Source organism: Typopeltis vanoorti, chromosome 19 (assembly GCF_054136105.1).
Source record: "Typopeltis vanoorti isolate ZY-2024b chromosome 19, IOZ_Tvanoo_1.0, whole genome shotgun sequence".
Taxonomy (NCBI): Eukaryota; Metazoa; Arthropoda; class Arachnida; order Uropygi; family Thelyphonidae; genus Typopeltis; species Typopeltis vanoorti.
Window position 1 is genome coordinate 17,279,595 of NC_143567.1, and position 27,475 is coordinate 17,307,069.

Here is a 27,475-nt window from a genome sequence, read left to right on the forward strand (position 1 = left end):
AGGGAGGTCATGTTTTAGTAATCTACTTATTACAATAAGATGACAGTAGCATTGGACATGGGAGATCAGGGGCATGCCAGTAGTGTCCGCCACCTGTGTGCAAAACTTTAGTTGGTGTCCCTACCCCCTCCAATAAAAAAAAAAATCACTTAAACTTTTTTTTATTTTTAGTATTTCCTCCTCTTTGGTGCCTTACTATCCTGGCGCCTGTGTGTCGCACACATGGCCGGCACACCTCTGTGGGAGATCAATATACAGTAGTATATTTCAACTTTGCAAAGGCTTTTGATAGATTGCTGTATAAGTTGATAGTCAAAGAGCAGATAAAGTTTGATTACATTGGATTGGAGATTGGCTGAAAATTATAAACAAGTTGTGTATGGGGGAGCAATATCCCAGAAGAGTAGTCATTACTGGTATGACTGAGGGGTCTGTTTTAGGACCATTGCTGTTTAACTTCAATGTTAATGATATTGAGAAGATTTGAATGAGGAGATATACCATGTAGTTGTTTGCAGATGATGCAAAGTTAGGATGAATCATAAGGAGTAGAGCAGATGTTGTGGCCTTACCAGAATGGGCAACAAGATTGGGAATACCAGTTCCATGTTGCAAAATGAAAGGTTTAAAATCTGGAAAACAAAGATGGAATGTAGATTTTACTATTAGTGGGGATATATTGTTTGAGATGAAGAAAATAAGATCTTGAGATGATGGTGGATAAGGATCTAAAATTCTAAAATTGTGAGGACAACACAAATAATTCTGGCAATGATGCAGAGGACATTGACTTGAAAGAGATTGTGGTGTCATAGAGGACATTGACTTGAAAGAGATTGTGGTGTCATTGTATAAGGCTCTGATTAGGCAACATATGGACTACTGTGGTCTACTAAGGTATTTGGTAAGTGGTTTTTAAAAGAATGAAGAGATGTTGGAGAGGATCCAGAGGCCATTGACCAAAATGGTTTCTGGTGTTGAATGAATATGAAATGTTGAGATGATACAATTTGCAAAGTCTAGTGGATAGAAGGAGAGACATACAAGTTGGTAAGGGGTTGTTACAGGATTAACATTGCAGAGGATTTTCATAAAATGGAAGATTGGGGGAAGAACAAGAGGCTATGAGAAAGGGAGTGTGAAGCAGGTTTGTTGCATGGAGTTGAATGATTGAAATGTACTGCCTGACATGGTGTCTGCATAATAGAATTTGAATGTGTTTAAGGCATTGTATGTCATATGTATTACATTGTATATGACATTGTATGTATGACGAGCTGTGTGTATGACAAAAAGGACCTCATAGATGAGTGACTCCATGGGGTTTTAAGGATAATAACATAGCCCTTCTTAAAAAAATTCTTTGTAAGCCAGTTTTTTTGTATAATAATCTGTGATCTAAAGTTACATTTCTTCAAAATACAGTACTGAATTTAAAGATAATATAATAATGCAAAGACAATAGTGGCAAAAACGGAATTTAATGTAAAAATTTAACTCCCACACCAATATTAAAAAAAATCAGGAGTACAATAAGATTTGGTAGTCTTAAATAACACAAATTACTCTGGCTTATATACAAAAGCTACACTGCAGACAATACGTTATCTACATTAATCTCTCAATTAAGCTTTAAGACTTAAACTGCCTCAGAGAAATTCTTGGTCACAATCAAACTGGCAGTTTTCACAGACCTGCTGCATTAAAGAATCCTGTCCACATGTAATTGCATGTTAATCCAGCACACACACACAAAAAAAACTTTGTAACAAGCACTTGTTATAGTAAACAGCTCCATTCACTGATATGCAATTAGAAAAGCAATATATCACATAAGCAACAAGTAGAAGAGAAAAATCCTTGCAGTAAAAAAAGAAAATCACAGCAGTAAAGTTGCATTAATTCATATAGTATTAGTTAATAAATAACAAACTTCAAAATCTACACAACTGGTAGATGGATAACAAAAAATTTGAATAATTTAAAATTTTTACAATTTTTTTTTTTTTTTTTTACAAACAAATTGCAGAACCCAAATTATGCAATTGAGCATGTTTTTAGGCCAAACAGTTTTCATTAACACCCTAAATTTCAGTATTAAAGTACTTTTCATATAAACATTTACAAAATTCACTAGACTGAAATTTAAGCATAGGTGAGTAGAAATCAAAAATTATCATTGGGACTTACTAGTAATGCCGAGTAAAGGTAATTTGAAAATATATTTCCATTTTCACACAAGTATTTTTACATAAAATATTCACAACATTCACTATTAGTTCCATCATATAACATATTACAAATTTTAATTAATTTCTGAATATACAATTATAAATACAAAAAGTACATTTCCAATATATTATTTTCTGTTAGCTCTTTCACTGAGTAGTCACTTTTTGTACAAGATATGTTAGTTTACATTATTAACAAAAGCTTACAGTGCACTCAATCCAGATTAAAATGCAAGTTGACAGCCTTACTGTATACAACTTGAATACAAATATTGCACAGTGCTAAACAAGTAACTCAGTACCAATGGAATGTGAACAATGCTAGAACTTAACTCCCTTGACAGATCTAATGGTAGCACCTGTATCTCAATCTTAAGTCAGTGTGATGGGCACAAAACCAATCCAGGTATTGAGATGCAAACAGCAAGTATAAAATGGAAATAAGACATTTTCTTTTGATGTGGCCAGTTTCTCCAGACCCCTTAAAAAGTCCAGAATTACCTACTTCTGTACACACATTAATCACATTTCATTTTACAGGACAGATGAAAAGTCACGCTAAAAGATGATACATGGATTCAATTTGAGACATGAAAAATTTGCGACAGTCTGGTCTTTTGGTTTTTAGAGTAGGTGTCAGAAGACCATTGTCTATCGTAAGAGGCTCGGGATGGATAAAAACGTCTTTTACCTATAATTATATAAAAAAAAAAAACAGTATTCAATACATTTAATATCAGAAAATAACTGAGTAAAACTTAGTATCCCAATGTGTTGAGTGCATTTCTATAAAGAAAACAATCCAATATGCATAAGAAACCATGTAGAAATGGTGTTTCTTATGTAAATTGCACTCACTCCCCCAAGAGACATGAAAAATTTCCTTTCTAACAAGAATTTATTCTCAAATTGCAATGGCATACAAACTTCCTATTACTAAATCACTTGATACTGAATGATAATCTGCCATATTATCCACAATTTAATAATTAGACTAAATTATCTTCCAAGTTATATTTCACTGTGTTCAGCAACACAGTATACAGTGTATAATGTTTAAATCATTTACCAAAGTGATGCTATTGTTTATGCCTTTAATATATTGCACGGATATAATTAGTCTTCTGTACTCATTGCAATTTAAGAATTAAGATCTTTATTTTTCAAAATTGTACATGCTATATTAATTAAATTTGGCAATTTATCATAAAATAATAACATAATGGGAAGAATTGTCAACCAAGTCTGGGATCTCAGATTTAAAGCATACAAGCCATTTTATGAAAAAGCCACTCCCTGGTAAATTCATACTGCAGAATACTAACCTTGTCATTTTAAAGAAAAATATTCTATGAACTATTCCTCTGGTAAGGTTCAATTCCTCCATGATGGCCATTTTATACTGGATGAAATATAGTGCAGTTTTTAATCTCTAATGTGTAGTACATATGTTCCTTTTAAAACATTTGTCTTTTAATTTAATTAACCAATTACTTTTTTAGTCATGCACCATTTAAAGAACAGTATTATTTTTCCTTTTGGCATTGTTTGTCAAGGTTAATATGCACAACTCAGTTTTTAATATGCGGCAAGGAGGCTGAAAAGTTCTGATAAACATCTAGAACAAAAATATTAAAGCAACTGATAACCACAAGAAAGAACATATCTTTAAACATTTTAGCTCGCATGTTTCATCAAATTGTAATAACTTGTTCTTTTAGGATATATAAGAATTGCTTTAATATAATTTTTGTTCCAAGTGTTCAGAACTTTCCAGCACCAGCCCTCATATATGCAGGGACACTGTCAACTGGGCGACAGAATAAAAGATCAAATATGCAATTCTATTCTGTTGATCTATTACCAGGTAAAAATGAATTAAAAGAATGGTATAAACAAAAAAAATTGAAAAATCTTGCTTATAATTAAGCTTATTTTTATTGTGTAGAATTACGAATTGTATTGAAGTTATATTGAGATTTCCCATAGAATTACGGAACATAAAATTTGAAAAATCTCGCTTATAATTGACTTTATTTTTATTGTCTGAAGAAGTATTTCTGAGCTTCACTGTGTAAGGTGTCTTGTTTGACAATTTATCGTTTGGGCGTTTTGTGTGCGGTTATTTAGTTTAATACGCATTCACAAGATATTTTGACTTCTATTAAACAGCAAGACTAGTTGTTTGTTTATTACATCGTTTCCGATATTTGTGTCGATGTTACAGTTACCACGTGCAAAGAACACGTTTTAAAAATTTTATATTTATACCGTTTTCGCTCATTTCTCAAAAAAATATTATTTAAATTTACCTGGTAATAGATCAACAGAATAGAATTGCATATTTGATCTTTTATTCCGTCGCCTAGTCACCGTGTACTCTATATGCATGTACACCCCATGTCCAAAAAGAAACCGAACTTTTCGAAAACAGAAGAAACTAGTGGCACCACCTATTGTATCTTTTGTTGTCAAAAGCAGCAACCTTCATTAGTGTCCTGTCAACTGTTTATGACATTTGTTTCATTAGAAGCCGAGTAGTTATAGTGCCAAGAGTGACTGTGTTTTGACGAATAGTCGGAAAATGAGTTTCAAACAGAGCTACGATTGACTTTTGTGTTAAAAGTTTCACCGAAATGCATCAAATGCTTCAAAAAGCATACGGTGATGAATGCTTATCCTGTACTCAAGTTTATGAGTGGTTTCAGCGATTTCAAAGTGGTCATGAGATATTTGAAGACGACGAAAAGCCAGGCCATCCAAAAACTGGACTGAGCGAAGTAGGAATACAAAAAGTGCATGATTTCATATCAAAGAAAACCCCAAATCAGTGAGATTGATCGAAGATGAATTGGGGATTCCAAAATCAACTGTGCACAACATTTTGACCGAGAGTTTGGTCCTTTGTAAACTGAATTTGCGATTTGCTCCCCACAAGATAATCAACGACCAAAAAAATGCATCTAATTGAATATTGCAAGGACCTCATTAAAACCGCTCATAAGGACTCAAACTTCTTTGAAATGATCGTTACTGATGAAAAAACATGGTATTTTGAGTATGAGCCAGAAACAAAGCACCAGAGTGCTGAGTGGAGACCACCAGAAGAGGGACATCTGAAAAAGTCGCTTGGAGAAGTCATAAGTAAAGACAATGCTGATTTGTTTCTACCATTCCAAGGGCATTATCCACAAAGAATTCATTCTGCCTGGCCAAACAGTCAATGGCGAGTTTTATCTCGAAATTTTGAAGCGATTGATAGTGAGAAATCGTCGCATACAGCATGAATATCGTGATGCAGGCAGCTGGTCACTTTTGCACAATAATGCACCATCTTATCATTCGAACATTGTGAGACAGTTTTTTGAAAAAAGCCAAGTTTGTGTGTTGGATCACTCGCCGTATTCACCTGATTTAGCACTCTGACTTCTTTCTCTCCCCCCGACTTCATTTGCCGATGAAAGGAAAGTGATACGACACCGTTGAAAACGTTCAAGCGGCAATGACCATGACCCTCAACAGTATCCCAAAAACCGATATAAAAAAACTCATTTAATGAATTAACTGACCGTGCCAAACGCTGTATCGAAGCTGAGGGAGAGTATATTGATTGAAATAAATGATTTAAATAATTACAATTGGCCTGAGTTTTATTTTTTTACCAAAAATTTGGTTTCTTTTTGGACAGAAGGTGGATGTAGCATACAGATGCTGAAGATACTGTCATAGTTCTAAATGCAGCACATAAGCTGTAGGTAGCTGTTGGCAAACCTGATTGTAAAATATAAAGACTGCTTGATTTGAGAGCCAACTTTATTAGCAAAGGATTCTGGAATATGAAAATTAAAATAACTCAATAGTTTTAATTTTTGTAACCAAATCAAATAATTCTGTGACAAAGTATGCTCAGGAGAGGGGAGAATATTTGCAATTCCAAGATACTCCTGGCCATTCTGGAAGGTTTGTCAACTGCTCTCCACCTGTCTCTCAGAACTTCCATTCCTAAAATCCAGAGCAAAAGAAAAAAAAAAAAATCCACTGCCATCTCTTACACATCTGACAACGCAGAAAAAAAATTCGCACACTTAAAAATGTACTACATACAGAACTTCTTCAAAGCTAAAAATTAGCTATCTTTATCTGCTGACCAAAAGATAAAAGATCCTCTCCAACATGTACCTGTCTTGAAGTTCCCTTGTTCTTAAAAACATACTTTGGACAAATGGAAAAGCATTTAATATCCATCTGGAAGAAGGCAGAGTATCTGTCTTCTATCTTCACTACAGTCATTGATACACATCAACAGATCCAATGGGAGCTACATCTACCCTGCCGCTACATTTATTCTGGAAATGTTGGGGTACCCATTGGCTGAAAGTATGCTAACAAACACAGGTCACAATGAAATAGCTCAAACAAAATTTATACTTCCAACTGCCATTAGTTCTTTTATTTTATTGCATTTAAATTTCTTTAATATATACCATCACTGCCATTTGGAGTATGCATTTAAGATCATCAAAACTAGAAAGGTGTTGCTTGTTGAAAACCATGATTTCTGCTATTGCCTTAACCACCATACTGGAATTGACATGTTTACATGGATTTAGAGCTCATTGAGATAACATTTGAAAACAAAGCGTTTTGATATTTCATCCATCTCACCTCCCATAAAGATGTTTTGTGGGAGATGAGATCAAAGCCTTCGGACAACATGACTTTACAGTCCTATTCTTACGCCATTAAGAGTTCCCATCCAACTAGAACCAATTGTTGGCAAAAACTTGATTCAAAAAAGTGCATCCATGAAGATAAATGTTGCTTAGTCTATATTTATCCACCTTTTGATAGCCAATATCTTTCCATTTCTCTCTATATTCCTTGATATTTTCATTTACGATGTAAATAACTAGTTTTCTTCTAATGTCTTCATTTCTTATAAAGTCCAATTTTGTGATTCCTCTAACTGCTCTTAAAAATCATTTCTGCAGCTTGTAGGTTACTTTTTTCTTTATAACAGTTAATAATTCTGAACCATAATATTTTTTATATTATATACCATATAATATAATTTTTAGTAGCTAATGCAGCTAACTTACCACTATTCATAATGAAAACAGCATAGCTTTGTTTATCTGAATGAATATTAAGTTTACAAGCAGGGCAGAAGGGAGGCACAAGGTTGGATATTGCATAAAAAAAGTAATAGGTTCTCTGTATGTGTATCAATATGTATAGAATAACACAATTGCCACAGTCATTTTATGTAAAAATTTCATCGTATATATCATAAGACATCATCACTACAATTATCAAACAGGAATTGAATTCAAAAAAAAACAGTAGCTCGCATGCTTAAATTGGAATCCCTCTACGTCGACAGTCGCATGTATTAAAACTACTTGGCTGAAATTAAAATTAGATTAAAATATAATATAACAAATTAATACAATTAAGGATAACAATTTCCCAAACTTTTGGAATAGTCATCATCATCCGTATCAAGGATTTAGGCCTAGTATGGCCTGTTCCGGCCTTAGAAGTCTTTGTGAGAATAGCGAGACAGTAATTCCGATTAAGATTAGGTCTATGAAGTAAGGCTTCAGCACTTTCTTTATATAAACATTCATGTTTTTATATGGATTATGAAGTAGCTTAGCATTTTGTTATTGGATTCTGCATTTGATTCCATGTTGTGCAAGGTCCGATTTGTGAGGTTTGATAAGATGGATGTGGTCGTAATGTTCACAGATACGTTTATTTATAGATCTTCCAGTTTGTCCATAGTAAGACAAGTTATGCAAACATGGCACTTCATATATACCAGGTAACATCATTGGTGAGTGTCTTTTGGAGAAGATAGCAAGTTGAGTTGTGAAGTTGGTTGATGAGTTTATAAGTAGCAATGAGTTGATATTTTTTTCTTAATTTTTTCCTATGTTCAGTGATAGATTCCTTTAAAATATGGTATAGGAGTCCTGTGGACTTATTGTCTGGGTTGATCTGTAGGAGAGTGATTAATTATTTTTTGGTTGTTATTGGATTATATCCATTTAGACAAAATATTTACTTAATAAAGTTATTTACTGTGGCATACATGCTATTCTATAGTATACCCTACAGCAGAGGTTGGCAACGCAGTGCCCGCAGTGAATTTTTAGTGTGCTCTCAGGGAAATTATTGTAAACTTTGGAGTTCACAGCGGTAATTTTGCAGCATAGATCACAGTATAATTTGAGAGATACATTCATTACCAGCATGTGCTAAAATGCAAGAAACAAAGAAAAAAACACTTCAAATATAATACATGGTAAAAATTAAGTGAATATTGAATCCAACATTATTTCATAGCCAAATATAGAAACTACAAGAGTTTCGTACCAAATATATAGAAACTAACAGTTTCGGCAGATGCAAGCATAAGTAGTGCCGTATTGCAACTCGTAGTAAAAGTGGAGCAAGCTCCAGACCTCTTTCCTTAGTATTTTCCATAAATATAAAGCACATCTTGCATCCTGCAGAGGTCAGTAACCTTTTTAATATGAAGAGCGCAATATAAAATTTGAAAATTATGGAGGGCTCATGACAGGCATTTTTCTCTCATTTCAGGCTTAGAAATTCTGATTAGTTGTTTAGAAAAATGAGAGTTCAAATTTTAACATTATTTTATTTACCTCACTTTTACAACATATTTTTGTCACATATGATTGAATATAAAATACCATTAAAAATAAAAACGAAAAGACTATTCATGTTAACAATTAGCATGTATCTGTCAGATCAGATGCAAGCGCCTTGCTTTATCAATCATAATGGCAAATGTATTTGTTTATTATGCAATAATAGTGTGGCTATTTCTAAAGAAAGTAATATAGAAAGACATTTCAAAACCATTCATGCCAATTGTAATTTTAAGTTTAATTATTTAAAGCAGGAGGAGTCGGCAACCCAGTGCCCGCAAGCGTCATGGCGCCCACAGTATTGTGCCCTTCATATTAAAAAAGGTTGCCGACCACTGCCCAACAGGTTTCACTATATAAAAAGTTCTGTATTCCTTAGATTACACAATTTTTATGCCAGTTATCTAGTTCTTCCCTGCCATGTGATTTAACACTTAAATTTCCTCTTGATGAAAAGTCTTTCCTTCTCTAAATGTCCTAAAAGGATTTAGTTTAACATTCTTGTTTTGCATCATCTCAGAAGCAGTTTATGTCTATGGCAGTAATTGGTGACAAGTACAAAACAAATGATAATGCCAAGGCTAGCTTAGTTAACTTACGTTCGCTAACCAAAAGAAGAAACTGCAAAGCATGGAATCTTTTAGCGCAAACTCTTATTTGGAAATGTGGGGAGGAGTTGGGAAAGACAAATTAACATTGTATTTTGTAAACCAGGGTTTCCCAAACTATATTTCCCAGGGTTTCCTTGGAACAATAGTGTTCCATGAAAAATTATCAAAATTGATAAACCTAGAGTGGTTTTAAATGCTGTGACAAGTTCAAGCATGTTTGAAAACCAGGTGCTCCTCACTTTGTGTGTGGATTGTGCTATCAAGGCCAGCACGTGCTGGCCTCATCGCCTGCAGTTGTCGACACCTCCAAGTATGAGTGAAGTACAGAGGTATCTATTGTTGGAAACGTGCAGTCACAGGCAAGGTCAATGCAATGTGCTACCACCCCACATGCCCGTAGTGTGTGCTGTCACATTTTTGCGATGCAATACAGCCTGCTTCAGTGATAGTGTGCAATTAACCTTTACATTGAATACAAGACCAATGATACTCAACTCTAACCAAGGTGTTCCATTAAAATTTCAGGATTTGCGAAGTGTTCCAGCACAGAAAAGTTCGAGAAACACCGTTGTAAACAATAATACATGCACATGATCCTTCTGCACTATGAAGTCAATGGTTTGCATGCATCTTTCTTCGATACTGCCAAACAGTGAGGTTGATATTGTGTCAGATGTATAGCACTGTACAGCTGTTCATTTGCTGCTTTAAATAAACAGGCTTGATTATAACACAAAACAGATGTTTGGATTATAAAACCATAGGTTGAATACACATACGTACAAATTCATCGACTAGTTTTCACTAGCAAAACTGACTAGCTTTGTCAAGACTAAACGGTGAAAAAACTAATAAATGCAAAATAAACGGAGGAATACATTAATGGTTTACAACGGTTAGACAACAAAATTGGAAGACACCACATGATATGGTATACGTGAAGTGAGATATTTCAGTCATTATTATAAATACACGTTACATAGTTTTGATGTTTTTTTTTTTATCAAGTTCCTTCCATTTATGGAAGGAACTTGATAAAAATTTAAAAAACAAAACTACTATTGATTTCCAGACTCAAAGCATGTATGAAATGGAAAAGAAACATTGGATGAATGTTTTAGAACGCTTGATTGAAATTAGAAAATTCCTTGGTAGTCGAAATTTAGCTTTTCGCAGATCATCTGAAAAATTATATGAAAGGAGCAATGGCAATTTTTAAAAATTAATCGAACTGTTTGCTATGTTTGATCCCGTTATGGAAACTCATGTTGAAAGGGCCCTACAATGAATACAATAGGGTACACTATTTGAGTAAAAATGGATCAAAATGAAATATTGGAAACTTTAAGTAACGCAATCAGGGATACAATTTTATTATCAATTCGAAAATCTAAATACTATTCCATAATTTTAGACTGCACACCTGATGCAAGTAAAACAGAACAAACGACCATTGTTATTCGTTTTGTTTCCTGTGACAATGGAATTGTCAAGATCAGGGAAAACGTTTTTTAGGTTTTGCAGATATATCAGATTCGAATGGATGTGGTTTATGTGCAACAATAATGGAACAACTAGAAAAATGGAACATTCCCATTGAAGACATGCGAGGTCAAGGGTATGAAAATGGGGCAAATATGAAAGGGAAAAAATATGGGCTCCAAAATTTGCTTATGAACAAAAATCCTCAAGCGTTTTAAGTGCCATGTGCTGCTCATACTCTAAATTTAATCATTAACGATGCAACCAAAGTGAATGCAGATACAATTAATTTCTTTGCAATTATTCAAGAAATATACAATTTCTTTTCATTCTCTTACAAACGTTGGGCAATCCTTTTAAAGTTCGTAAAAAAACTAACATTGAAACAGCCATCAGAAACGTGATGGGAAAGTAAAATTAATGCAATCCGCCCTCTACGATATCAGTTAGGAGAAATTTATGATGCACTTTTTGAAATTTTAAATAATGAAAATTTTAATAAACTCAGCATGAAGCACAAACATTATGTGCTAAAACAAAGGACTACAAATTTATTTGCTCTCTTATAACTTGGCATGATTTACTTAACAGAATAAACCCTGCAAGTAAAATTCTTCAAGACAAAAATATGAACATTACACTTGCTTTAGAATGTATCGAAAACTTAAAAATATTCTTTTATCGATATCATGGGGTGCTTAAGGGTCAAAGCTGTATAACTGAGAGGAGACCTCCACATAGCCTTTAAAGGAATGTGGAGAACCGACCAGGGCTTCTGACCTAATGTCCAATCCTCACCTTCTCGTGGTGCACCCTGTTGGGTATCTACATTGATACTGAACGAACGAGGATGGGCTGGCAATTTGGGATTTAGCCGACCAAATTGTATTTTTACTGGTTAAACCAAAATAAAAAATGATGGTACAACATGACAAAATTTCATGCCGGATGGGGCATCACCTGGTTAAACAAGGCCCCAGTTGTTTTCGCCAGGGAACCCGGGCGAACAGCGAAAAGTCAGCTACTGGAACAAATCTGAAAACAAACCCCAACTCAACATCACCAGAGTTAAAGATCGGTACTATCAACGTAAGAAGCCTGAATGGCAAAGAAATGGAGCTAGCTGATGAATTAGATAAGTACCACATCGACATAATAGGGGTGATTGAAACAAAAAAGACCAAAACTGGTGAGATCTTTCTGAGCAATAAATACAAAATGTTATATTCAGGCAATGACAATCAAGGAAAAGAAGGAGTAGCCATAGTATTCAACACAAAATACGAGGCTAATCTTCATGAATGGCAGTCAGTCTCAAGTAGAGTAATGTAGGCAAATATGAGAATGGGGAACTGGACAATGAGACTTATTTGTGCCTATGGTCCCACAGAAGGTTCTACTAAGGTAGAATTGGAGGAATTTTTTGAGGATCTAGAGAAAGCTACTGACACAATGAAAAGGGAAAAGTTGGTCCTTGTTGGGGATCTAAATAGCAGAGTAGGAAATGATTGTGAGACATACAAAAATATTTTGGGAAAATTTGGAGAAAAGAGCAAAGCTAATAATAATGGCAAATATCTGTTGGATTTCTGCTCAGGACATGGACTGGTTATTACTAACACCATGTTCCAACATAAAAATGTGCACAAATTCACATGGAGAGAAGAGGCTAGGAATAAGAAAAGTCTCATTGACTATGTTATTGTTGATAGCGATGCTTTCTTCCTGGTGCAGGACACCAGAGTGTACAGAGGATTTGAAATTGGAAGTGATCACTATTTAGTCTTGAGCAGGATAAAACTGAATTTAATATCGAAAAGAATAACATGTAAAAAAGTTTTAAAGCGAATAAAAGTTGAGCAGCTCTCAGATGTGAACTGTAGACTAAAATACAGAAAGATTATTGAAAAGAAAATGAAAGAGTTTGAGAACAGGAATCAAACCTTGGAGATTCAGTAGCAAACTCTGAAGAAAACATCGATTGATTCTGCCAGAGAGGCATGTGGTGAGGTTGTGTGCAAGGATAAAAAAATCAGAACTCCCTGGTGGACACAAGAAGTTAAAGAGGCAGTGAAGGAAAAGAAGAAAGCATATCAAAGGTTCCTGGCAAATAAGTCAGCTTTTACTCTTACAGAATACAGAGACAAATGTAAGAAAGCTAAACAGTGTGTAAAACTAGCTAAACAAAAGTCATGGGAGGACTTTGGAAATATAGAAAATAAATATCAAGAAGGTGGCAAAATATTCTGGAGGTTGTTGAAGAAGCTTAGGAATAGAGGAAAGAGTGCTGTAAAAGGAGTTTGAGATGATAAAGGTGACATGAAAACAGGAGAAAAAGATATCCTTGAAGTGTGAAGTAATTACTTTGAAAAACTTCTAAATGAAACAAGCAGTGATGACAGCACAGTGATAAAAAACACTGACCAGGCATGCAGTCAGAAATACATATCCATACTTGAAGTAGAAAAAGCCATCAAAGGCTTGAAATGTGGAAAGGCAGCAGGAGTAGATGATATTCGACCAGAAATGCTGAAGTATGGTGGTATAAAAGTCTTACAGTGGCTGCACTGCATAGTTCAGAAAGCCTGGACAGAGGGATGAATTCCCGATGATTGGAGTAGAGCTCTCATAGTACCCATATATAAAAAGGGAAATAAAACTGAATGTGAGAATTACAGAGGTATTTCCCTACTGAGTGTTCTTGGCAAGATCTATGCAAGTATACTTGAGAAACAATTGAGAAGAATTGTGGAAGAAAAGCTTGGTGAAGAACAAGCTGGATTCAGGCCAAATAGAGGCTGTCAGGATCAGATCTTCACTTTACGACAAATAGTCGAGAAAGCATGGGAATACAACAAAGATCTGTATTTAAGTTTTGTCGATTTGGAAAAGGCATATGACAAGGTGCCAAAAGAGAAGCTATTCAATATGCTGCAGTTATATGGTGTCAATGGGGCATTATATCAAGCAATACTTAGTCTTTATTTGAGTTGTAAGTCAGCAGTTAGAATTGAAGGAATTACAGGAAGGTGGTTTAATGTTAAATCTGGTGCGAGACAAGGATGTACATTATCCCCTCTGTTATTCATTATCTATATGGATCACATTATGAAGGAATGTGGTATTAAACCTGATATCAAAATTGGAGATGTTAATGTCAGCTCTTTGCTTTATGCGGATGATGTTATACTTCTAAATAAATCCGCTACAAGTCTGCAAGATTCTCTGACTAAATTGAATAGCTGTTTTAATAGATATGGTATGAAGGTCAGCAATAAAAAGACAGACAATGAAAATAGACAGAATCATTGAAAATGCCAACCGTGTTGTGAATGGAGAACCTGTGGAACAAGTAAAACATTTCAGCTACTTAGGCACAATTTTTACTGAAGATGGTAAATTAAATATAGAAATAGACAACAGAATCAGAAAGCTGGTATGGTGGGAAGTCAATTGAATAAATTCATATGGAATAAGAAAGAAATTAGTCGGATCACTAAATTAGCTGTATACAAGACAGTTTTCAAACCAGTTTTAATTATGGATCTGAGAGCTGGGTCAGAAGTAAAACAGTTGACCAAAGACTAGAGACCGCAAATATGAGAGTCCTGAGAAAGATTAGAGGCATGAACAGATGGCATCAATGGTAATATCATATTAAAAATGAGGATATTAGGAAAGAACTTGACATTGTCAGCATCCAGGAATGCGTTAGCAGAGCTAATCTCAGGTAGTATGGTCACTTAAATAGAATGGGAGAGGAAAGATTAGCAAAACAAGTGTTCTCTGCCAGGTTGGCAGGAAAACGACCCAGAGGAAGACGAAGCTATAGGTGGATTGATACGGTACAAAGTCCCTTAGATGATAGAAATATAAGATCTGATAATGTTGGAGTCTTGACAAGTAACAGACTGATTTGGAGGAAAATTGTAGATAGGAAGTTAGTAATGATGTAATTTTTTCATGTAGTACTGTCATATCCTGTACACCCCTTGAGGGCACATGGCAGGAATTTGATGATGATGAGTATCGATCAGATACAAATTTTAAAGAAGTTCTAAAAACGGCAAAAGAACTCAGTGAAGAGATGGATGGAGAACAAGAATTTAAAACTGGTACGGAAATTCAACGACGAAAGAAGACACGACAATTTGACTATGTGCATCACGACGAAACGCCACAATCGCCAGAAGATAAATTTAGATTGAATGTGTTTTATACACTTATAGACATTGCAATGTGTTCGTTAATAGAACGTTTTGAAGAACTAAAAACATTATGAAAATTTCAATTTTTGTATAGATTACTACAAATTAATAAAGAAGATTTATGAAAAAATTGTGATGATTTAGAGATTCTCTTGAAGGACTGCGACAATAAAGACGTATATGCAATAGAACTATAAGACGAGTTACTTGCTTCCCGGGATATTTTTCGGAATAATTTAAATATTCAAAAGCCCTTTCGATATTCTTAATTTTATTGTGTCCAATAATTTATCTTTCCCTAACTTTTCAATTGCTTTAAGAATACTATTAACCTTAACTGTTAGTGTAGCGAGTGGTGTACGTTCCTTTTTGATTAAAACCTACTAGGTTTTGATTAAAACCTAGCGAGCGGTGTACGTTGAAATTGATTAAAACCTACTTAAGAACAAGTATGTCACAAAAAAGGCTTGTTAATTTGGCGTTAATAGCTATTGAAAATGATATATGTGCGGAATTAAACGTTAAGACCATTATTTCTAATTTTGTGAATATGAAATCAAAAACCTTGAAATAAAAATATTTTAAGTATATTTATGTAATTTAATTTAATTTATTTTCTGTTATTCTGTAAAGATGTCATTTTTTGAATACTTATATTAAATGTTCTAATTATTTCTGAATTATTTTCTTATTTTCTCATCTATTTTGAGTTTCTTTTATTTTTCTAAAAGATAGTTCCACTTATAAAAATTAATAAAAAATTTTTACAAGTTACTAAGAATTTAGTAACTTGTAAAATGCAATATTTTTTTATACTTTAGTTCAAATAAATTTTAACTTTAATTAAAATTCATTTTAATTTTGTTAGCAATTCGGGTCGGTGAGAAGGCTATAATCTCTGTATCATTATATTCAAACGATTAAAGTGAAGGGGCTTTATCAAAATTTGCTTTAAATTTTGAGAATTTTTTGAATATTCTGGTTTTTAACTATTATCCTGGCTACCCAACACCCCTGGTTCGTTACATTTAACGAATCAACATGTGGCTAATCCATCAAAATTTATTTAAGAAATTTCAAATAATTAAAATTTTTATTATCATAAAACAACCACACTCTCCCGGATTGTTACAGGGGCGCTTAGATGCAAATTGCATCCAGGTGCCAAAGACCCTAGCACCAGCTCTGATTTTACTGATTAAGTTTAGAGGATACCCATTTTGAGATAGAGATTTGGAGATGTGGGAAAGTTATGTTCATACGTCTTCTTTGTCTGCGACTATGTTGTGGGCTCTGTATCGTAGCATATGGATGATGCTGCATTTTTGTGTATGATGATTTGAAGAATAATGGATATACCGTCCAGTATCTTTGGGGGAGAATCTGAACTTTCCCACATCTACTAGCCAAACACCAGTATCTGTGGGTTTCTTATATATAGCAAATTTAATATCTTCATTCTCTAGTCTTTTGACAAGTATATCCAAAAAAAGGTAATTGATGATTGCTTTCTAACTCTAAAGTTAATTTGATTTTGACATGAAAAGAGTTGATTTTTTCTAAGAACTCATCTAAGCTTTCTACTTTTTCTCTCCAGATAATAAATATATCATCAACGTATCTTCAGACTGTTGGTTTTGGAGTCATGTTAGCTAGAATATCATCTTCTAATTTCTCCATAAACACGTCTGCACATGGTGGTGACAGGGGGCTGCCCATGGCTAGGCCTTCTAATTATTGATATACAATGTTGTTGACTTTAAAGAAATTGGACTTAAGACAGTGAATGAACAGTTGTGTGATATCATTAGGAAAGAGTTCTTTATAATGTCTATGACTTATTTAAGATAAAACATCAAGACTAGCCATTATGTCTGTCTTGGATAGCTTGACGTTCTTAAGTTTCTCCTCAAAGTGTTGAGAGTTCCTTATGTAAGACTCTGATTGTCTGATTTTTCCTTGTAATAGGTTGGCGAGGTGTTTGGCTAGTAGATGTGGGAAAGTTCAGATTCTCCCCCACAGATACTGGAGGGTATCTCCATTATTCTTCAAATCATCATCATATACAAAAATGCAGCATCATCCATATGCTACAAAACAGAGCTCACAACATAGTCACATACAAAGAAGACTTATGTACAGAACTTTCCCACATCTCTATCTCAATATCCTCTAAACTTAATCAATAAAATGCTCTATAAAAACAACCTCCAGCAACAACGTATAGCAACTTTGTACATATCGACCATTGCCATACCCTATGTTGGTTTAGTCTCCAATAAAATAGCTAGAATTTTAAAGCCTTATAACATCAGAGTGGTGTTTAAACCGACCACTTTTCAAATATGTAGGTGTTTGCAGCATATCTTGTACGTGGGGACTATCTTACATAGGCCAAACTTGAAGCAGCTTAGAAATTAGACAGACGGAACATGTCAGAGACGTTAATCATAAAAGAACAGACACCTCAGGTTTGGCACATCACTTCTCAACTTCAAACCACGCTATAGATTGGGATAACAGCTCAATGCCACACATAGAGGAAGATTACAGATGTAGAATATTTAAAGATAAAGAAGCTGCAATGGTCCTACGAACAGGTAACAACCTCATCAAGTTTAGCGGAACTACAGTATGCCAAAAACTATGTAACGCATATTTATAATAATGACTAAAGTATCTCGCTTCATGTATACCATGTCACACAGTGCCTTCCAATTTTGTTGTCTAACCATTGTAAACCGTTAATGTATTCCTCCTTTTATTTTGCATTTATTAGTTTTTTTCACCGTTTAGTCTTGATAAAGCTGGTCAGTTTTGCTAGCGAAACTAGTCGACAAATTTGTACATGTGTATTAAACCAATGGTCGCATAATCTAAATATCTGTTTTGTGTTAATTATAGTTAATAAAGACCAAATATAACTTTCGACAAATTGGCTTGACTTGTCCTGTATTTTAAATGCAAAGTGAGACTATATGAATAAGACTTTAGTGGAAGTACAATTATCAGTTAAAGCTGTTAATTTTTTTTTTTTTTTTTTTTTTTATTCAGTTCAGTTTGTGTCTAATATGTACACCTTTGTCCACAACAAATCAGGACAAACAGAAAACAATACTTAGTTAACTTTTGATATAGAAAATTAGAAGTTTCCTGTGATGTAAATGATATGTTGGCAGAATGCCTTCATGACACTATGCCATCAATTTCCTAACTACATGATTAGTTTACATTACCAATCTCTTAGCAATTTTCCTCCAGATTACTCTTATCAGCACTAATATTGTCCTATCTGACATTTCAATCTAAAGCACTTTGAATCGATCCACCTTGGTCTTCCTCTGGGTCTTTTTTTCTGTCATTGTGGCATCAAATTGTTTTGCTAGGAGCATAACACCATATACATAAAGCAAAGATATCTAAGTTATCTCAGATTCTGATACAAAATTTAATGCCACTTTTTTTCATACACTCTACAGATTTTGACTAAGAGTGGAGATATGTATACCACTGTCTCACACTTGATTTTACATCAAACCATCTTCCTGTATTTCCATCAATTCCAACTGATGACTTAGAACAGGGGTGGGGAACCTTTTTAGTAACAAGGGCGAAAATTGCTAATTTAACAACTTCTGCAGGCAACTGGCAAATTTTAACTCATATATAGTGTATGTAGTGTGCTGATGTACATACGAATACATCAGCAAAGGGGCAAATTGAAAAAGACTCGCGGTGAAATTTCACCCGCGGGTGAGGGGTTCCCCACCCCGACTTAGAACTTAAATATCGACTATGTATAATGTTCTATTTATCTCATAATTGTATGTTTTGAAAAGTTTTCTCCAGGCACCTTGTCATATGCCTTTTTCAGATCTTCACAACTTAGGCACAAGAACTTGTTATATGCTCATGATTTCTTAACTATCTCTCAGTGGTCCTAACATACACTTAAATGCCCACGACCTTTTTAAGTGTTAATGGACTTTGCAACTAACCCAGGGATAAGGTGGTTAACCCTATGTCTCCCAGTGTGTCTTATATCTGTAGATCCGCGTGTTCATGGGGCCGGTTTGCCTGTTCTGGGAACGATAAATCTGAGTTTCCCGGTGAAAAAACTCCCATATTTAGCCAGTCCCATACCTCCGTATGAGACCAGCTAACTCACCTTTCGTTGAAAGAGGCCAGATAAAGTGAGACATGGTTAGACGAGGACAACATTTTGAAAGGAATAAAGAAAGAAGGGTATGATGTGTTCCTTGAGTATAGAAGGGGTGAAAAGGGAGAGGAAGTGCTGTTGATGATAGAGAAAGAGTTATGTCCATACAAAGTAGAGATGCAAGAGGGAAATAGTGCAAGTGGTTTTGAGGCAGTATGGTGTGAGATAGAGGTGAATGGAACAAAATACTTGGTTGGATGTTGTTATAGACCAGGTAATATGGATGGTAGTGACTATGAAATGTATAATCAAGTTAGCCAAGCAAATAAGAAAAGAGTGATCATTATGGGTGATTTTAATTATGGCAATATAGACTGGAATGACGAGATAACAACTGGAAGTAAAGAAAATGAGTGAATTTTTGAGGGATAACCACCTCAGACAGTATGTAACAGAGGGCACACAAGATTTCAGGGTCTTTGATTCTATCATCTCATCAGAGAATGCAATTATAAATGAAGTGTCAAATCATCCACCAATTGGTGAGAGTGACCATGAGGTAATTACCTGGGTGGTTGCCAGCAGTGTGGGGATCTGGATGCTGACAATGTCAAGTTCTTTCCTAATATCCTTGTTTTTAATATGATATTCCCATTGATGCCATCTGTTCATGCCACTAATCTTTCTCAGGACTCTCATATCTGTGGTCTCTAGTCTTTTGTCAAGTGTTTTACTTTTGACCCAGCTCTCATATCGATAAGTTAAAACTGGTTTGAACACCGTCTTGTATACAGCTAATTTAGTCTTCTGACTAATTTCTCTCTTATTCCATATGAATTTATTCAATTGATTTCCTACCATACCAGCTTTGTTGAGTCTGTTGTCTATTTCCATATTTAATTTACCATCTTCACTAAAACTCGTGCCAAAGTAGCTGAAATGTTTTACTTGTTCCACAGATTCTCAATTCACAACACAGTTGACATTTTCAATGATTCTGCCTATTTTCATTGTCTTTTTATTGCTGACCTTCATACCATATCTATTACAACAGTTATTCAATTAAGTCAGGGACTCTTGCAAACTTGTAGCACATTTATCGTTCACATAAAGCAAACAGCTGACATTAACATCTCCAATTCTGACAGTGGCGCACTCAGGATTTAATCTTTGGGGAAGGGGGAGTTCAGTACACGATTTGAGAATACACACTACGCAATGCATACGAGATAGACTGGGCATCTGCAGTGATCTCCAATACATGATACCCGTGATCTTCTCTGGCCCGGCTCGTGCAAATGAGGTAGCGGCCGAGCACTACTTCATTCGCCTTGCGTTCACAGCGGCCAGATTTCCTGAGCGCTACGGGGTATTCCCACCTTATGGAACCGCTAATTCATAAGTAGCATAGAAATAGAGGACACAACACAATATACATTTTTAAAAAAATAAAATAAAATTTTAATTAGAGGGGGCCAGGGCCCCTTGACCTCAGAATTCATTGGTGCACCCCTCCCTGGGTGCACCAATGAATTCTGATATCATGTTTAATACCACTTTCCTTCATAATGTGATTCATATACATAATGAATAACAGAGGGGATAATGTACATCCTTGTCTCACACCAGATTTAACATTAAGCCATCTTCCTGTACTTCCTTCAATTCTAACTGCCGATTTACAACTCAAATACAGACTAACTATTGCTTGATATAATGCCCCATTGACACCATATGACTGTAGCGTATTGAGAAGCTTCTCTGATGGCACCTTGTCATATGCCTTTTCCAGATTGACGAAACTTGAATACAGATTTTTGTTATATTCCCATGCTTTCTCAACTATTTGTCGTAAAGTGAAGATCCTGACAGTCTCTATTTGGCCTGAATCCAGCTTGTTCTTCACCAAGCTTTTCTTCCACAATTCTTCTCAATTATGCTTGCATAGATCTTGCCAGGAACACTCTGTAGGGAAATACCTCTAATTCTCACATTCAGTTTTATTTCCCTTTTTATATCATCATCAAATTCCTGCCATGTACCCTCAAGGGGTGTACAGGATATGATAGTACTACATGAAAAATTTACATCATTACTAACTTCCTATCTACAATTTTCCTCCAAATCAGTCTGTTATTTGTCAAGACTCCAACATTATCAGATCTTATATTTCTATTGTCTAAGGCACTTTGTACCGTATCAATCCACCTATATCTTGGTCTTCCTCTGGGTCGTTTTCCTGCCAACTTGGCAGAGAACACTTGTTTTGCTAATCTTTCCTCGCCCATTCTGTTTAAGTGACCATACCACCTGAGATTAGCTCTGCTAACGCATTCCTGGATGTTGACAATGTCAAGTTCCTTCCTGATATCCTCATTTTTAATATGATATTGCCATTGATGCCATTTGTTCACGCCTATAATCTTTCTCAGGACTCCCATATCTGCGGTCTCTAGTCTTTTTTCAAGTGTTTTACTTCTGACCCAGCTCTCAGATCCACAAGTTAAAACTGGTTTGAACACTGTCTTGTATACTGCTAAATTCCGACTAATTTGTCTCTTATTCCATATGAATTTATTCAATTGACTTCCCACCATACCAGCTTTGTTGATTCTGTTGTCTATTTCCATATTTAATTTACCATCTTCACTAAAAATCGTGCCTAAGTAGCTGAAATGTTTTACTTGTTCCACACATTCTCCATTCACAACACAGTTGACATTTTCAATGATTCTGCCTATTTTCATTGTCTTTGTCTTTTTATTGCTGACCTTCATACCATATCTATTACAACAGTTATTCAATTTAGTCAGAGAATCTTGCACACGTGTAGTGTATTTATTTAGTAGTATAACATCATCCGCATAAAGCAAAGAGCTGACATTAACATCTTCAATTTTGATATCATGTTCCACTTTCCTTCATAATATGATGCATATAGATAATGAATAACAGAGGGGATAATGTACATCCTTGTCTCGCACCAGATTTAACATTAAACCATCTTCCTGTACTTCCTTCAATTCTAACTGCTGACTTACAACTCAAATAAAGACTAAGTATTGCTTGATATAATGCCCCATTGACACCATATAACTGTAGCGTATTGAATTGCTTCTCTCTCTTGGCACCTTGTCATATGCCTTTTCCAAATCGACAAAACTTAAATACAGATCTTTGTTATATTCCCATGATTTCTCCACTATTTGTTGTAAAGTGAAGATCTGATCCTGACAGCCTCTATTTGACCTGAATCCAGCTTATTCATAACCAAGCTTTTCTTCCACAATTCTTCTCAACCGTTTTTCAAGTATACTTGCATAGATCTTGCCAGGAACACTCAGCAGGGAAATACCTCTAATTCTCACATTCAGTTTTATTTCCCTTTTTATATATATGTACTATGGGAGCTCTACTCCAATCGTCTGAAATTCATCCCTCTGTCCAGGCATTCTGAACTATGTGCACTGTAAGAGTTTTATACCACTATACTTCAGCATTTCTGGTCGAATATCATCTACTCCTGCTGCCTTTCCACATTTCAAGCCTTTGATGGCTTTTTCTACTTCAAGTATGGATATGTATTCCTGACTGTATGCCTGTTGAGTTTTTTTTTTTTTTTTTTTTTTTTAAAATCACTGTGCTATCACAGCTTGTTTCATTTAGCAATTTTTCACAGTAATTACTTCATACTTCAAGGATATCTTTTTCTGCTGTTTTCATGTCACCTTTATCATCTCTAAATCCTTTTACAGTACTCTTTTCTCCATTTCTAAGCTTCTTCAACAATCTCCAGAATATCTTACCACCTTCTTGATATTTATTTTCTATGTTCTTGCCAAAGTCCTCCCATGACTTTTGTTTACTAGTTTTACACAGTGTTTAGCTTCCTTACATTTGTCTCTGTATTCTCTAAGAGCACAAGCTGACTTATTTGCCATGAAATTTTGATATGCTTTCTTATTTTCCTTCACTGCCTCTTTAACTTTGTGTGTCCACCATGGAGTTCTGATGTTTCTATACTTGTAGACAACCTCACCACATGCCTCTCTGGCTGAATCAATCAGAGTTTTCTTCAAGGCTTGCCACTGATTCTCCAAGGTTTCATTCCTGTTCTCAAACTCTTTCATTTTTTCTTCAATAATCTGTGTATTTTAGTCTATAGTTCACATATGAGAGCTGCTCAACTTTTATTTGCTTTAAAACTTTCTTACATGTTATTCTTTTCAATACAAAATTCAATTTAATCCTGCTCAGGACTAAATAGTGATCACTTCCAATTTCAAATCCTCTGTACACTCTGGTGTCCTGCACCAGGAAGAAAGCATCACTATCAATAATAACATAGTCAATGAGACTTTTCTTATTCCTTGCCTCTTCTCTCCATGTGAATTTTTGCACATTTTTATGTTGGAACATGGTGTTAGTAATAACCAGTCCATGTACTGAGCAGAAATCCAACAGGTATTTGCCATTATTATTGGCTTTGCTCTTTTCTCCAAATTTTCCCAAAATATTTTTGTATGTCTGACAATGAATTCCTACTCTGCTATTTAGATACTGAACAAGGACGAACTTTTCCTTTTTAATTGTGTCAGTTGCTTTTTCTAAAGCTTCAAAAAATTCCTCCACTTCTACCTTAGTAGAACCTTCTGTTGGACCATAGGCACAAGTCTCATTGTCCAGTTCCCCATTCTGATATTTGCCCACATCACTCTACTTGAGACTGCCTACCATTCAAGAAGATTAGCCTCGTATTTTGTGTTGAATACTATGGCTACTCCTTTTCCTTGATTGTAATTTCCTGAATATAACATTTTGTATTTATTGTTCAGGAAGATCTGACCAGTTTGTCTTTTTTTTGTTTCAGTCACTCCTATTATGTCGATCTGGTACTTATCTAATTCCTCAGGTAGCTCCATTTCTTTGCCATTCAGGCTTCTTATGTTGATAGTACCAATCTTTAACTCTGGTGATGTTGAGGTGGCAGTGTGCTTTCAGATTTGTTCCAGTAGCTGACGTCTCGCTGTTCATACTGGTTCCCTGGTAAAAACAATGAAGGCCTTGTTTAACTGGGCAACACCCCAGCTGGCATGAAATTTTGTCATGTACCATCATTTTCAATATTGGTTTAACCAATAAGAATACAGCTAAATCCCAAATTGCCAGCCCATCCTCATTCGTTCAGTATCCAGGTAGATACTCAACAGGGTGCACCCCGAGAAGGTGAGGATTGGACATTAGGTCAGAAGCCCTGGTCGGTTCTACGCATTCCTTTAAAGGCTATGTGGAGGTCTCCTCTCAGTTATACAGCTTTGACCTTAAGTACCCCAGTTGGTTCTCACATTCCTTAAATGCAATGTGGAGATCACTCAGTTAACCTGCTTTGACCCTTAAGTGGCCTTAACCACTGTCATGCAAGATTCAATTAATAAGAAAGCTGTAAAATAAGTTCAGCCAGGTGCAGTATTAATTTTAAATGACTTATGGAAACTGAAGTAGATTACTTTTGTTATTGATAGTATGCTTCTGCAAGGATGCACTGGTATACTGCAAACAGGTGTAATTTCAATTAACTATTCCATTATCCTTCACTCCTTTATACTTGGGTAGTTACTCTCCTCTATCATGTTCATTATACATTATGATAGGTCATTACCCCAGGACTCTAAATTTACTCACCTCACGTTTAACATTAGGCTCAACAGCATGCCATGTTCAAGTAACTTGGATGCATATAAACCTAATGCTGTGATAAGGCAGTTAATCTTATGTCAACCACATAAGATTACAGTACGCGCACAATAATTTGAATAGGCTGGAATTGTGGGTATGGGAAAATGGATGTCAGTAAGTGTAAAGTCATTCACTTTGGCATGATTAGATATCCAATGTCGTATTATATTGGTGGGATTATGCTAGAAGAAACTGATCAGGCTTTAGGTATCTTGGATCTTAGTAGATAGGAAGTTGATGTTCAGGAGCCATGTAACAAAGATTGCAAATACAACTCAAAAGATAATTGCAATGCTGAAACGAATGTTCACATGTAAAAATAAAGATGTTATTTTGCCTCTTTACAAGGCCTTGATAAGACCTCACTTGGACTATTGTGCACAGGTCTGGTTGCCGTCGTGATTCTGATAACACATTTAGAATTTGTAGACTGCAGACATTAGCAAACAGGAGAAAGAGGGGTGATATGATTGTGACTTACAAACTTCTGAAAGAGTTATACAGGATTTCAGTTGAAAATTTTCAATTTGTGGAGAAAGGACAAGAGGACATCCTTGGATGCCGAGAATGAATGCCACTAAGAAAGGGATGGAAACTAGATTTTTCTCTCATAGAATGATCTGTGATTGGAATGAATTGCCACTGGATGTTGTGAATGCAAGCAGTGTGTATGAATTCAAGAACAAATATGATAGCTAGTGCATGTAGTATGTGGTCTCCCTCAATGAGTCCTACCCTGGAGGTCTCTTTTAATAATAAAATAATTATTATTGTAATAATTTACCTGGTATTTTAGCACCTGCTGAGAGAGTATTTTCTCAATTGAAAATATGGTCAACAGAGAAGTCAATTTAAAGTGTCAACAATTTCAAAATTTATTAACCATAAAATGAAAATTTGAATGAGACTGCAGGTAATTTTATGAAAATTTAAAAATTATATTGAAAAAAAAAAATTCAGAAAAATACTAATTACAATGTTTTAGAGATTGATATGCTCAATAAACTGATTGAAGTATGTGAATATTTAACAAGAACAATTATTCTGTATTATTTTTTTTAAATCTTTAGAAATCACTATAATGAAGTTTCTTTTGCTTTAAATGTACACGTTTCTATCTTCTTTAGAAAATTTTTAAAAATAGTTTTATAGTAGAATTATTTTATGGATCCACCAATATAATCAAACCAATGTGTTTCAAATATTTTAAAATATTATGTAATTTTAATTATTTTTAATCCTCCACACTCAAAAATGTCTCAGTTTAGATAAATTATATAGTCGCCCTACTTAAAAGAAGTATTCAATAAAATTTCCATTCCAACTAAGATAATTGAAATTAGTTCAACAAGCTATTTTTTAAATAGATGTAACCATTTTTTTCCTGCAGTTTTTTTTTTAAAACTTACTTAATCTATGATGATTTTTTAAGAATTCGATTAGTCTGTTCAATGTCATTAAAATTTCATGTGACAAGCTTAGTCAGATGAAATGGATGCAAATATTTTCTCACCTAAAACATCCTTATTACAAACTGCATTTTTTGATACATGCTGCTATGGAAATATATTACATTGACATTTATACTATCTAATTAACAAATTGTAAACATTAAACTGATAGAATCAGCAATTATTTTTTAAAAATGTGGTACTGCCATTCTGCAGCATGCAATGCAGTAATAACACCACACTTTTTGTTTCTGTGAAGAGCGAATTGAAATTTAATTTAACAAATAACTGATACATTTTTTAAATTTATAGTTAGGTATAAATTTACAAAAACTTCAAATTATTGATTACCTGTTCAAATGATTTAAGGCCTGCTTTTCTTCCAAGGGATGTCATATCATCCATAATCACCTTTTTCACAAACTATAAGCAAAATATACATGATGAAATAAATACAAAAGTGTGATTAACTGTCACTTGCATTATCAACTACTTTATATAGAGAAAAGACACTAGGGGCCATCACTGCATTTAATCCCCAGTATGTTAGCAACTTACATTTCAAGTTTACACATTAAAGCAAAAGTAACCTAAACTGTAAGGAAAATTAAGCCAGACAGTATACTAAATCTTTCTTTAGTGAAAGAATTGAGTCTAATAGATTAGGACTTCTTTGAAAATCATCATCTTATAATTTTCTTTATTCCTCAGTAAGTTTCACAACTGTTTTTGGAAGTTTTTCCGCTTGGTTATACTATAAATTGAAGATACCAAGAAATTATATACTTGGTTTAATCCTTTATCCAAGTGTAAGCAAACAAAGTTTGCACCTGAAATATAATCAGCACAGGGCAACTCGTATATAGAAGCTAATGACTTCACATCACTTGCCTTAGTATCCCATCATGCAAAGCACA

The 27,475-nt window shown here is 34.6% G+C and overlaps 1 protein-coding gene across 3 annotated transcripts in view; it reads right to left on the reverse strand.

Moving 5' to 3' along the window:
- Nucleotides 1–1,462: 1,462 nt before the first annotated feature.
- The window catches only part of LOC150095884 (long-chain-fatty-acid--CoA ligase 6-like), a 267,968-nt gene continuing 241,955 nt past the window's right edge, over nucleotides 1,463–27,475 (reverse strand). For all 3 annotated transcript variants that reach the window (XM_090409680.1, XM_090409678.1, XM_090409679.1), the window contains exons 19-20: nucleotides 26,910–26,981; nucleotides 1,463–2,922 (exon numbers count right to left, since the gene is read on the reverse strand). In XM_090409680.1, the coding sequence (XP_090265806.1) occupies nucleotides 2,785–2,922; nucleotides 26,910–26,981 (210 nt within the window). In that variant the 3' untranslated portion in view covers nucleotides 1,463–2,784. The remainder of the gene's footprint in view (nucleotides 2,923–26,909; nucleotides 26,982–27,475) is intronic.